We start from the raw sequence: 14,361 nt of genomic DNA on the forward strand, positions 1-14,361 counted from the left end.
CTCCCTTCATCCAAAAATTTAGCATGTTGGGGAGAAGGCATAATAGTCTAGAATGGGAGCATTTCGTTTACTTTCCACATTTTGTGCTACAGCCCATCAAGTCAGTTATCTCTTCATTAAGTATAAACAGGAACACAAAATAATAAATATACTAAACAAAGAAAAAATTGCCTCTTCCTCATTATTCATGCTATGTTCCCTTACAATTAGAAATCAAAACCCTAATCAGGCCTCTAGTGATTTCTGTGCAATTCTGTGATGCAATTCCCTCTTTCAGGTCTGTAAAAAGGCACCGTATTCCTTGAGGATGGTAGATATGAATTTGACGGGAAATTGGCCATTGACTTGTTAACATAACATAAATGATGGCCAAACATTTATTGGGTTTGGAAAGAAAGGAAATGTTATTTACTCATCATCTAAACAAGAATATATTCTGATATTAACTGTATATCTGCGTATCTGTTCAGTAAAAATCCCTTTTAATATGTTGTTTGAGATATAAAAGGTCTCAGGAGTTTAAAACCAATTCCAAATAAACTCACAGTAATCAAACAGCCATGGTAGGCTCTATTTTTCTGAACTGAAGAGTGAAACATTAGATTACTCTTCAATGTAGAGTAGACTTAAAGGAACGGAATACCACAGTGTCCATTGGGAGACTGTTGAGAGGGTCAATGGGAAGATTGTTGCAGCAGGAATAAGTAATGGACTCAGTGGGACTTTAGATGCTACTACACATTAGCATCTAAAGAGGGAGTAAGATCATTAACCCTTGGATCTAATGTTAGGTTCCAGAGTTAATGATCTTACTCCCTCTTAATGTAATGTGTATTACTTCAAATCTTGTTATGGTGCCCCCCTCCCTATAGATGGTAAGATGGGGTAGACAGTGTGGTGGCCTCTAGTTGTTGCTGGACTACAATTCTCATCACCCCTGACAATTGGAGTGCATCACATTGGCTATCTCTGTGGAAATATCTATCACTTCATATATTTCAAAATGCATCAGCCCGGCCCTAATGAGTTTTGGAGCTCACTCTGTTGAGGGCACTTGTATGTCAAAGCCCCACCATGAGAGCATGCACCACTGACCGGACATAGATTGGACAAGACAACTATGGCAAGTTATGATTGTTAAAGGAACATCTCTTACAATACACCTAGAGCTCCTTCCTCCTAACAATTATATGAATTGCATGTGTAGGGGACTGGAGTGACTGATCTTTTTAGCCTTTTGCTTCCTCCCAGTGCCATAATTTTATGATTCTATGATAGGACAGTAATACATTTGTGCAGTGTAATATGTAGTTGGATTGAGATGGGGATATATTATTATTATTTTTTGAGTGATTGTTGTGGGACTGGATGAAGATGAACAAAGGCATACAGTACTGATCTTTAGGGTTATGAACTACGGATTAGGATAGGATTATGGTAAGGTAAAGGTAAAGGGACCCCTGACTAGTCTAGTCGTGACCGACTCTGGGGTTGCAGCGCTCATCTCGCTTTATTGGCCGGCGTACAGCTTCCGGGTCATGTGGCCAGCAATGACTAAGCCGCTTCTGGTGAACCAGAGCAGCGCACGGAAACACCATTTACCTTCCCGCCGGAGCGGTACCTATTTATCTACTTGCACTTTGACGTGCTTTCGAACTGCTAGGTTGGCAGGAGCAGGGACCAAGCAACGGGAGCTCACCCCTTTGTGGGGATTCGAACCGCCAACCTTCTGATTGGCAAGCCCTAGGCTCTGTGGTTTAACCCACAGCGCCACCCGCGTCCCAGGATTATGGTACATTGGATTAAATTGGAAATAATGGATGGGAACTCTGGGTTAGAATAGGATGCTGGGAAGGCCATTCATATGGTCTATCAATGTTTTTGTTTGCTTAGTAAAAGCCTTTTGGGACAAGAAACTCTATGCTACTGCAGTTTGCCCTTGGAACCTTTGGGTGCACCAAAAACAAAACAAACAACAATTATTAATCATTTAGGTAGAACTGCATATGAAATGCTATCTTAGAATTGCATGCAACACTGTTATCACAACATTATCTTTGAATTTCATGATAGTAGAATACCTCATTGGGGCCAAAATAATTTTATTCAGCAGAAAACAATGTAGTTTCTTGGCAACTTTTAAACCAGTCCATTCTACTGCTATTGATGTTACAAGACATAATATAATTCCAAGGCAACAGAGAATGCTGAATATTCTTGTATAAGGAGAATGATTAAACTTGGATTCCTAAAAGAGAGGACAGAGAAGAAAAATGGTGAAACAAGAAACACAAAACTTGTCAGAATTGCAGGATTAATAACTGTAGGGTATTTTCCCATTTACCTGTCTACATAGCCACGGTACTTACTTCAGTCTCTCTTGATATTTATGAAAATAAAGCATTCAGCACTTAGACTTTAGGTTTGCTAAGATACAGATATATAATTTGGCAATGCTTGAAATTAAACATTTAAAAGACAATGACTATAGCATAAACGGGCTAGTATGCACATCTAGTTGTTACTTATCTTCAACCACTGTGCAGAAGAGCAGACTATGTCAGTGCATCAATGGAATGGACTTCTGCTTCTGAAAGGAGACAGCCTTTTCTTCTCCTCCCCACTACTGTCTGCTATGGCCCCACAAGTCTCCTCTGGAGCACTGGGGATCTTTTAGAGCAGATTGGGGGGGCACAGTGGGGAGAAGGAGGATGAGGAGGTTCAATTGCACAAGTAGAAGTCTGCTTGTGCAGAGTTTGGCTATCACCCTAAGAGTTTAAATAAAATAGATTGCTTATTTATAAAACACAAATTGCCAGGAATGATTCAATTTCATTTTTTTATTAAATAATGCCAGCATCACATCTGACTCACATGAACAATTAATCCCTCCTTGAAACAAGTAACTTAATTATGTTGATCTTCTTTGAATCGATTCTGTCTTTTTTATTAACACAGACAGAGTTTCCATGCCATTGCAATTTACATAAGATATAATTCTTTAGTTGAGAATAATGGTTGTACAGGAAAATGAAAGAGTTTTAGAAAATATAATTGTAATGGTTGCTTCAATTCTTAACTCTTCTGATGAGTTAATTATGATTAATAGTGATGTAGGGCTGCAGAAGGGGAACTCACATCATGAGGTCATGCCATGAAAGAATTTCAATAGATGTTTACAGAAAATTGTGAGTACAAACACTGAGATAACATGTTTGGTGGCAGCCCTATATATCCAGATTCCGTGTTCAAAATACTTGTGCTATCTTGTTCTCATGACGAAATATGTGCTTTTATAGATTCATAATGCAATCCTAAAATGTCACTCAGAAGGAAATCCCATTGAGTTCAATGGGATTTACTCCCTAGTAAAATGGTTGAAGACTGCACTGCAACAGTACTCCAGATGCATAAAATACTTCTTTTTAAACCATTTGCAGTAGCTAGAATGCTACATCCCAGAAAACAAAACATAGTAGTACTCTCTATTCATGCTATTTTCAAGGACTACTTGAAATGTAAACAACTTCAGAGAGCATATGACTTTTGTATAGTATATACCTGAGCAGAAAACCAAGAAGATATTACTTTGCATCAAGAGATCAGTGTTGGGATCTTAGAAGGCACCATACCTCACAAACAGAGCAGTTCTTCTCCGTGGGCCCCACCTTGAAAGCAATAGCATCATATGTCCACTGTGCCAGCCAGAAGTCAATGGACACCATAACAGAATGCTTTAGGAGTTGTGAAAGAACCAGCAAAGGCAAGAGGAGGAATCCTGCTGAGCTAAGGTATTTCCCACATGCTCGCCAAGGCATCTTTGCTCTTTGGTGAAGGACAGAAGATAGATTGTCGTCATCATCACTTTCTGGAATTTCATCTGTAAAGGAATATTGTACTGTAAAATAATGCTTCTAGGAAAATTTCACCTTTCTCCCCCTCATCTTCATGTAGTGCTAACAATACATTAAGTCCTGGAAAAACAGGACTAGCATTTCTTGCCCATAGACCACAAGTAGCTAACTTGCGGCCTTCAGGAAGTTGCTGGAACAATTCCCATCAGCCACAACCAGCACGGTCAATGCTCCACAGGGGCAGCATGTCCCATTTCTCCACTTGAGGCAAAATGGGATGTGCTGCCTTGCCATCGTCGTCTGCCCTGCTGCTGCCAGAGCAGCAGTACTGGCTAATGGCTGACCTAGCCCTGATGCTCAAGCATAATGTAGTCCAACAACATATAGAGGGCTAAACTACTCCCAGAGGTGATCTAGCATGTTTAATCTTTGCATTTTTATTCACAACAAGGCCCACGTTCAAGGGGACTTACTAGCAAGCAAGTATGCAACAGATTGCAGTTTTCTTCCAGTTTGTCCATTTTGCTCTATGCATGGTAGGTGGGGTGAGTAGACACATGAACTGAAAACCTCCAAATATTATGTAGATATTTTCAGGTGTTTTGTGCGTATATTCAAATGTATACAAAGGAGTATGTAAATGCAGACAGACTAAAGCACTGATACAAATCTAAAGAGAGGATATTTTAACACATCTACACTGATTCCAGTGGCTCCTTCTTTCAAGGATAAACCACTTTTACATAATGTGGTGGCTTAAGAATTCTATGATAGAAAATAAAAGCTCTCCAAAAAAATAAGTAAAATAGTAGAAGGCCTGTCGACTAGCCATTCATTATTCTCACATTACTCTCACATTTAAAGAGTGTTTAAATTATTTAACAGATCTTCAGAATTTTCTCGGGACACCATGATTTATAGATGCATGGAGTAATCCAATCTTAGCAGTCCACAAGAAAAGTGACCCTTGTATTACTTCTGAAGTCTTTCACAATGAAATAAATACCTACATGTGCATGAATGTTCAATTATGGCTCTAACGTGCAGTTAAAATTAGTTCTGCTGAAACAAGCATCTCCTATTAAACTTCTGCTAGCAAACAAAGAATACCTTTGACTTGTACATAAGCAGTTCAAAAATACTTTAAAGTATTGGTGTTGTGAACTATTGTCAAGGACAGAATGACAAAAAATTATTCAGAAAAGTCCTGTTTGGAATACAACTTCACCTTCATCCTCTTCTTCATCTTGGAGAAGAGTTTCTCGAGAATTCTTTGTCCTTTGGAGGTTTGTCCTGTCTAACACAGCTTTTCGTTCGATTAAGGTCTCCTAAAAGCAGGAGAAACAAGTGACACTGAGTGTCCACGCTTTTCGTTTTTAAAGGTTTTGTTTCTAAACAATTATATTTTCAAATCAATCTTCTGTTAGAAATGAAATGAGTGAAATGCATTTAACTGTCATGAATTAGTAATCCCTTAGGTATACACACACCAGGCTCTTACGATAGCTAATGCCATCTATCACTTGAGTGTGAAGCAGGCATAATGGTAGCTCAGCCATTAACTAAGATTAAGAGATCAGGATATGCGTTTCAACACCAGGGTTTGGAGCATCACAGCTAAGTTCAACAACAATCAGATTATACCTAGCTATGGCCAAGAGGGTGAGCATAATTCACAAATGAGAGATAATGTACTGAGTAAGAGAGAGAGTTCTAGCTAATAGGGATAGTTACTTCAGGCAACTGGTTAATAAAAAAAATAATTAACTACAAAGGCCTGTTGGCACCACACCTCTGATTGTCCTGCTTCTATTCAGTATTCACCCTTTAAACATCTTTCCCAATATGTAAACATAATACGGGACACTGCAGAGCAAACCCCCTTGTGCTAGTGTGCCTTTATGGATGGGGCAGAGGTGTCCTGAAAGGGTGCTATCTCAAAAGGGTGGTGTCCTGCCAGCAGTCCACATAATGCTTTGTAATGGGGTGTTGCAGGGGTGGGGGGCTGCCCAGGACCCACTGATTCCCAAGCTGGTTCCACTGCATCACATGATGGCATCAGGCTCATTTGGGGCTCGATTCTTTTGCCATTCCCAGGTTGTTGCAGCAATTTCCCTCCTGCTGCCTTCCACCTTCCCTGGTGTCAGCTGCAGGGCTGATGTCCTACCACTCTGTTAAGCTCCAGTCCGAGGCCATGGTTTGAATTGCATCCTAAGTCAACCAATTTCTTCTTCGTATGTTATGACCTTACTTTTATTTACTATGGTCAAATTCCAGTTATCTTATGCAGGAACATCTCTTTGGGAAGGTTGATTCAGACGTGGTTTCAGGTACAGACCATACAGAAGAATAACAACCCCCTTGCCAAATTGAGTGATGAAGGATCATTGAATAACTCCTGATATGTGCCACTAGAGGGGGTTAGGAACAGGAAAGGCACCCCTCTTCCACATTCTGGTGACCTCTGCTGCTGCAGATGGGTGAGCAGGGGGACTTCATCTCTGCAGAGGCCCCTGTTGCACCCACAGATGAATGAGAAGCGATCTCTGGGTATGTTCAGATTACCGCTTGTTGTTGTTGTTTAGTCGTTTCGTCGTGTCCGACTCTTCATGACCCCATGGACCAGAGCATGCCAGGCACTCCTGTCTTCCACTGCCTCCCGCAGTTTGGTCAAACTCATGTTCGTAGCTTTGATAACACTGTCCAGCTATCTCGTCCTCTGTCGTCCCCTTCTCCTTGTGCCCTCAATCTTTCCCAGCATCAGGGTCTTTTCCAGGGAGTCTTCTCTTCTCATGAGGTGGCCAAAGCATTGGAGCCTCAGCTTCACGATCTGTCCTTCCAGTGAGCACTCAGGGCTGATTTCCTTAAGAATGCATAGGTTTGATCTTCTTGCAGTCCATGGGACTCTCAAGAGTCTCCTCCAGCACCCTAATTCAAAAGCATCAATTCTTCGGCGGTCAGCCTTCTTTATAGTCCAGCTCTCACTCCCATACATCACTATTGGGAAAACCATGGCTTTAACTATACGGACCTTTGTTGGCAAGGTGATGTCTCTAGTAATCAAGTAAGATTACTGCTTACTTGATAGCAAGTGTCCTCCCATTACTGGTTTCTGAGGCTGCGTGCACATGATGCTGCCACAATTCATATCAATCCTGTAGTTTCTTGACAAAAACTGCTGCTTGATGTGTTGTTTCTCAAACTAGCTTCAATCTGACTAGAAAACTAGATTCAAAGTAAGTCATCTCACATATGCAGGTCAGCACAATATGTGCAGATGGCAGCTTAATGAATAGGAGGTTTTTTTTTTGGGGGGGGTGTTCTGGGGACACACACCAAAAAGATCATACACACCAGGGGAATGCATTCCCAACCTTTCTCTGATGTGAACAACAGTGTGAAACTATGGCTTGAAACGCAGCAGGCGAAAATTACTAATGTGAACATAGCTTCTGTCTGGCAGTGTTCCTGCTGGCAGTAGCTGGTGTAGGGCTTTAAAACAGGCAAGGCTAGTGATGCATCTATTTGATTCAAAGTTAGTCCATTTGTCGGAGAAGTTCCGATCTGGACCCTTCTGCACCCCCAGCCTGGAGCTGACACAGGAAGGAAGACAAAACAAGTGCCCCATCTCTAACTGCCACCCTGGTTGGCACAAATGGGATGGGTTTGGTAACTTTGTTCTTCCCTGCTGGATTCTGGACTGTCCTGCTATTCATTTGAATTTCATTTATCATTCTGTATTTTTGAACTACAAATGCTTCAGGTAAAGTAAACCTAAAGAAAAACAAAACTGGCCTTCTCCAGATCTTGGTCCTGTCGATTCATGAGTGTTTTCCAGTGTTCAAAGAGCTCGGATTCTGATTTCTGAATATCTTTGAGAGTGCCTTCTCTTTGAATGGTACCATCTTTCATTGCAATAATCTGAAACAGTTTTAAGATGTAGCTTGTCAATAAAGTCTGTTCTTTAAAAAAAACACAACCACACATTAAAAGCTCCTTTAATTGGTATATATGTTTTTAACTCGTATTGAATTCCTGCTAAGTTTCTTTCTTTTTTATTATATATTTATTTTACTTGCTTAAAGGAGGGCTTGTTCTCTTTCATCCAAAGATAGTTTTAAACTTCACATAACTTGTGAATGACAAGCAGAATTAAGCTATGTGTTAAAAATTATTATTCTAATAGGTGAACTTGTTTTGAGTGTGCAATGCCACTCTTTTTAGAAAGTCTACCGTGGTGCTTTAAAAGGAGCTACCGGTATCTTTCAAATTGTGCTTAGTTCCTTTCTTTTGGGTCTACTTACATACTTAATATTTTGGCATTTTTATGGACTGAAACTAAATGCCACTGACAATGGTCCATTTTATCTTTGTCATAAGGTATATACAATATTACCTAAAAATTGTCTATGACAGCAGCAAGCACACCAAGAAGCTGCTTGCTTGAACACCCTGGAAGTAAATGAAATGTCTTAATCACAAGCAATATAGGGAAATAGAGTCCCTTCCCAAGTTCTGCTCCCATATTTAATGGTCATTGGACTTCAACTCCCCACCAGTTCCAGCAAGCATGACTAATGGAGAGGAATGATTGCAATGATTGTGAATGATTCAGCAATCTCTGGAGGGCCACAGGTTCCCCACTCCTGAAGTAAAGTGTGAATTGGTTCCAGGACTTGCTGTTACATTACCTATGATGGGGTTGCCAAGGGCTATGGCAGTGCAAAGTCACAAAATATAAATATTTAACCAGGGCTGTAAAGATGTTAGGACAGCACACAAGCAGATGGATAATTAAATACCCATTTCATTGAAGTCAGTTTTGTTTAAGAGTGCTTATATTTTGTTGAACCAGGCATGCAAACATATACAAACAGGTTGTGAATATTAGCAAATCACTTTTTTCTTCTATATTCAAAGAAAGCTTCATCACCCAATCAGCATGGGGCAGATATTGTAGTTTGTGGGTAACCAGAACAACAGTCCTCTTGTCATTTCTTAGCATATTCAGGATTCCTTCTTGCATGAGGTGGTCACTCAAGTGAATATCCAGTGCAGAAAAAGGATCATCCTAACCAAGACAAAATATATACTCAGATATTTCCTCAGTAATGGTGCACTGTTACGTTTGCAGAAGTAGCTTTTGTTTTGTCATATTTTTTATGTCCTTCCAGGAAAGGTGGAACCTTCCATATGAATCCTACTATATGAATGAAAACAAAACTTTCTAGAAGTGCAATAAAATAATGTAAAATAAATTCACATGAATTCCGTTTTTTCAAAATTGTTCATAGCTTCCGAGCAAAAAGATGCTAAAACCTATCCTCTCTCTTATATCACTGTACCATCCATTCTGGAATACTTATAATGGTCTCATTTCCATGGTGTCATATCACTGTATCTTGAATATTAATTAATATAATATTAGCATTGTGCAGGTAGATGCCTATATGCGGGCAGTACAACAGAATTTTGCAAGCTTCAGTTTAGAGAGTGGATTTAGTTATGGCCAACTTACCAGGAATACAACATTTGTGTGCTGGTAGAGAGCTCTTGCCACACTGATCCGCTGGCGTTGACCTCCAGAAAGATTAATGCCCTGGAATAAAAGACAAAACAATTCAGTTTGAAAAGCTATATAATCAGTTCTGAAGCATCATTGCTCAAATTTTGCTTTAATAAATCTTCATATGGGAGTGACTTTGAAAAAAGATAGGCAGAAATACCAAATGCTGTTAAACAAGGCAGCCAGTACTGTATCTTCATTCTCATTCTTCAAAATACTTACCCTATTGTTAACAATTTACAAATTACTTTTAAAATACGAGTGTTTCATCAATGACTTTCACTACAGCTCCTGAAGTCAATATGAGGAACTATGTCTGCAACAGTTTAGGGAACTTGTGGCTCTCCAGATGTTGCTGAACTCCCATAATTCTTGACCATTGACTATGCTGGCTGGGGTTGATGGGAGCTGGAGTCAAACACCATATCGGTCACAAGTGCCCCATCCCTAGCCTGTGATACAATGACTAAGACACTTAAAGCAGGGGTGGGAATTCTATTGCACTCCATATATTGCAGGGGCACAACTCCCATTATCCCTGACAATTGGTCATGCTAGATGAAGGGTCACAGGTTTCCCATCCCATGAGATATGGATCTGTTCCATGTGTGAAAATCCAACACTTTATCCCATTGGATTTTGACAATGTTATCTCTGAAAACACACACTGCTACAAGATGAAACCTTGTTTGTGCAGCTCATTTGCAATGCTTTATATTCTTCCTGTCTTATCCTTGGTGTTTCTAAGATTTTTTTTCCAAATCTTGTATGTTGCACCTTAGCTATTTTTAGTTTTCTTGTGTTCTGTGTCAGCTTCCCTTACTGACTATGGTTCTATCTCATCCTTCAACTAGATGCCTGGATCTCATGTAGGAGATCCAGCAAACCAATAACATCTGCTTTGTCTTTGATTATCAGAACACCCAATAAGTTTTACCCCAATTCAACTTTGTCCCCAACTGAAATCCTGTTACTTTCTCATATAAAAGCAGCAGCTACCATTTATTTCTATACATAGCCTGTCATATTAAGGAACATCTTGCTAGTTCCTACTTAAATTGGAATGTTGAAAAATATCATTCACTAATACATGCTAGATTACTAAAATTTTATTCAGTAAATATACACCTCAAATACAATATTTCAGTGAGATCAGGAGTGGTGACTGCAGATTGGAAAAAAACCCACTTTGTTAGATGAAACTTCAACATTGTTTCAGACATGTAAAGCTTTCAAACCAATAATATCAATTTGCTTTACAAATTGGTTTTGTCAAGTAACAGTTAGAATTTCAAGAACACATGACAAGTTTGGGTGCTTAATTAAAAAACAAACAAACACATTGCATATGGTCACTAACCCTTTCTCCAACTTGTGTTTGGTCTCCATGAGGAAGTATGTCAATATCAGGCTGAAGAGAGCAAGCATCAATTACTGCTTTGTACCTGTGGAAACAGAACTGGTAATTGTCAATTCACCTAGAGACTGCCTCACAAGCACGTTTTACCTGCTTTTAAGAGCAAAATTAATCAGCTGGAGAAGTCACACGCTGGAAAATGCATGTTTGCTAAGCACTAATTGTTCTAATGGGAACTCTGTTCCAGGCAAATAAATGCCATTTTAGCTAATAATGCACTATACTACAGGTAGTCCAAAGGTTAGAAATAAATGAGGCATTCCCTGGTTCTGTTGCTGGGATCAGTCCTCTGAGGAGATGAAGGGCTTATCCACACATCCTCTTGTCCCACTGCTTTTCCCCAGGGAAAATGGCTCTTTAGCACTCAATAGGAGCAAATGGCAATTGGGTTTTCTGTGGATTATTGTTTCTTCTAATGAAGAGCTAAAGAGTGGGCTTTTCCTGGGAAAGAAGTGGGGTAAGGGGAAAACTATGTGGACTTGTGCTTTCTAGGCAAGTGGAAGTGTGGATGAACCCTAACGTACATCTACAATGCAACCCTTTCCTTCTGATTCATGTGGGTACAAATCATGCTGCCAGACACAACCTTCAACATATAGCAAGGGACTATGAGACTTTGAGTAGGAAGCTGAAGGGCCTTGGAGCACAGGTGTTTCTCTCATCACTCCTTCCTGTTGAGCACTGTGGCCCAAAAGGAAAATACTGGAAATAAACCACTGGCCGCACAGGTGATGTAGTCAGGAAAAGTTTTGGTTTCTTAGACAACAGCTTGGACAATGGTCTCTGCCTTCTTGAGGAAAGACTTCTGGCAAGAGATGGGTTGCACCTCACATAATGCTGGCAAAAAGTCTCCCCACACATTTGGACCATGCCATTTGGAAAGCAGCTTCACATATTGAATCACTTTTGTGACACATCTGCCATGTGGAAATGTTTTCCAGTTGCTTCCTTGTGGGTGATGTAATGCTTAGACTGGTGCTCAGTCAAGAAGGTGTGTTATACCTGCAGTCAATACTGAACTTTTAAGGAAGGATCACTGCTCAATATGATTGAATGTTTTAAATCATTACAGTTCAAAGACTGTCACCTCTGCCATAACAATTCAACATTTGTACTATGTAACCAGGAGAGGAGTACTGTCAACAGCAATAAAAAACGTTCACTATAAGGCTGGTAAGATTGACTTACTATTATTTGCATTTACAAGGCATTTAAGTACACTAACCTTTGTGTATTAAAAGGGCTTTCAAAAGTGATATTTTCTTCTACAGTAGCATTTAGCAACCATGGTTTCTGGGAAGCATATGCCACCGATTCTCTTTTCCTGGAAACAAACAAACAAAAAACCACAGAAGGACTTTGTTTTATTTTACTGAAACAGCCATGGAAATTATTCTTCATTAATGTAGTCATCAATGTCTTATTTTAAACATCAATTAATATTCCATCTCTATCCTTAAAAAAGGTATATTTTCACAAGAGATGTGTCCCTGGTAAAATGTTATTGTGCTTAAGGTTACAGTCAGGTTCGTCTGTAATAGCTTTAAATTCTGATTTTTGTATTACAAAAGGCATCTTTTTTTGGGGGTAGCAAAAGCTGTTGTAAGTGGCTCTAGATTAATATTACATTGCCCTATAAATATGAAGGATACCCTAGTCAAAAAGATTTTACCTAACTCATCCTTGAGTCCTCAGCTGTTGTTGGACTACAACTCCCATCATCCCTAACTAGCAGGACCAGTGGTCAGAGAAAGGCTGACCCAACTGAAAGGACTTCATTGCATCATGGTTTTTCAGCATTTTTTTCTGTTACAGAAAGAGCTCTGAGTTGTTTTCAGAGAGGAAACTTGTATCCATCACCATACTATGTAAGCTGGGTGCACTTGCATTTGGCAGTGCAGTGGGCAACAGATGTCGGGGAGTGAGGATGTTCCTGAAGAGGTCTAACAAGTAACCAGATAATATTTTGGCCACCAAAGCAGCTGAAGACTCCTGTGGTGGCAGCTGGGCCTGGAAAAGAGACCAAAGTTTTTTGAGCTGGGTTAGGGGTTGGGGTTTTACTCCCCCTGGGGAGCCTCACTGTGGTAGAAAAATGGCTCTTACTAGTGCCTGGCATAGGAGCCAACCCCTAGGGGTTGAAATCCCCCCCAATAAAATATTTGAGGGGGCCCCAAAGTTGATGGGCATTGCCATTTAAATAGTGTGTGTACACTGTGTCTTGTGACATATTATAAGGGGGGGGGGCTTTCCTGCTCCACCCCAAATAATTTATTCAAGATTTGCACCTCTGGTGCATGGAAAAAAGAGCTGAAATCTGAACAGCACTTTTAAGGGATCCTGTGCATGCTACAACAACTTTCTGGGGCTAGTAGCTTTGCCTAGAGGCCAGAGCCTGTATTACCGGTACTTGATAAGCCCAGGGGGACGTACATTTAGATAGCCTGATGCCATGGCTTATACCACATGTTGTACCACATGGACTGCCAGATGCCTGGGTGATTCAGCTAGGCAAGGACAACCTGGTTAGCAGCAAGGGCATAGATCTCATTTTCACAGCAACCACTGAACTTGAGGCCCTTCATGGGGGACATCCTAAAACGCACTGGCAAGGTGGGCTTGGAGTTCATAGGTGCCTACCATACCCAGAAGAAAGTGAACAAGGCAATGTTCCACACAGTGTCTCACCTGGGGGGCCAGGTAATTCAGCCCCCTAGCATTACGTTCAGTAATGTGGATCTCTACAGGCCTGACGGCATGCACTTATCACTGATGGGCAATGAGGGTTGGCTGCTGGACATCTTCTGGGGGCCTATGTTGCAGATGTGAGAGGTGTGGTGGTGAACAAGCAAGGTGGAGCTGACTCAGGTGGTGCAAAAGGCATTGGACTGGATCGTTAGTCTAGACAAAGGGGGTGGGATGGAGCCCTAGCCCCTTCCTAGCTCAAAGAAACAGCATACCCCTGTAAAAGGATCCAGGAGGAAGTATTCTATCTAAATGCCCAGATGGGGGGGGGGGTAACAGGCTGTAGAACTCCCCAAATGGCACCCTGGAAGGATCACCACAACTCGATGTGGATCATAGGGTGATGCATAACCCAGGATTGACCCTGAAGGAATAATTAACTAGTACCTGGTTTCAGTGTCAACAGCTGTTTCTCTTTCTGGGCTGGAGGAAAAGGTACAGTATATCGTAAAATGGCAGTATTAATGCACTTTTGCAAATACTTTAGATATGCCTGAGTTCTAAAATCAAGAGAAGTAAATAAATGACATATACATTGACAAATTATATATAGATGCAGTCATAGTAAAAAGAAAGCACACTCTCTTTGAATTCTGTAGTTTTACATATCAAGACATAATAACAATAATCTGTTCCTTAGCAGGTCTTAAATTTAGGTAAATACAACCTCAGGCGAACAACACCACACAACTTATTACACCGTGTCATGCATATATCTATACATTTTCATTTCCTATTCTGTTATGACTGTGATTTGACTCCCCCCACTCTACTGTATCAAA

At 40.4% G+C, this 14,361-nt stretch overlaps 1 protein-coding gene across 6 annotated transcripts in view; it reads right to left on the reverse strand.

Annotated features, from left to right (window-relative positions):
- Positions 1-14,361, reverse strand: part of ABCC8 (ATP binding cassette subfamily C member 8) — a 71,220-nt gene that overhangs the window by 20,472 nt on the left and 36,387 nt on the right. For 4 of the 6 annotated variants that reach the window (XM_053392771.1, XM_053392797.1, XM_053392762.1 and 1 more), the window contains 9 exons: positions 13,967-14,002; positions 12,063-12,161; positions 10,781-10,865; positions 9,373-9,453; positions 8,788-8,925; positions 7,650-7,775; positions 5,083-5,182; positions 3,633-3,880; positions 2,082-2,248 (listed from right to left, as the gene is read on the reverse strand). In XM_053392771.1, the coding sequence (XP_053248746.1) occupies positions 2,082-2,248; positions 3,633-3,880; positions 5,083-5,182; positions 7,650-7,775; positions 8,788-8,925; positions 9,373-9,453; positions 10,781-10,865; positions 12,063-12,161; positions 13,967-14,002 (1,080 nt within the window). The remainder of the gene's footprint in view (positions 1-2,081; positions 2,249-3,632; positions 3,881-5,082; positions 5,183-7,649; positions 7,776-8,787; positions 8,926-9,372; positions 9,454-10,780; positions 10,866-12,062; positions 12,162-13,966; positions 14,003-14,361) is intronic. The other 2 variants (XM_053392780.1, XM_053392789.1) reach the window with 2 other exon arrangements.

The sequence above is a fragment of the Podarcis raffonei genome, chromosome 1 (assembly GCF_027172205.1).
Source record: "Podarcis raffonei isolate rPodRaf1 chromosome 1, rPodRaf1.pri, whole genome shotgun sequence".
NCBI lineage: Eukaryota > Metazoa > Chordata > Lepidosauria > Squamata > Lacertidae > Podarcis > Podarcis raffonei.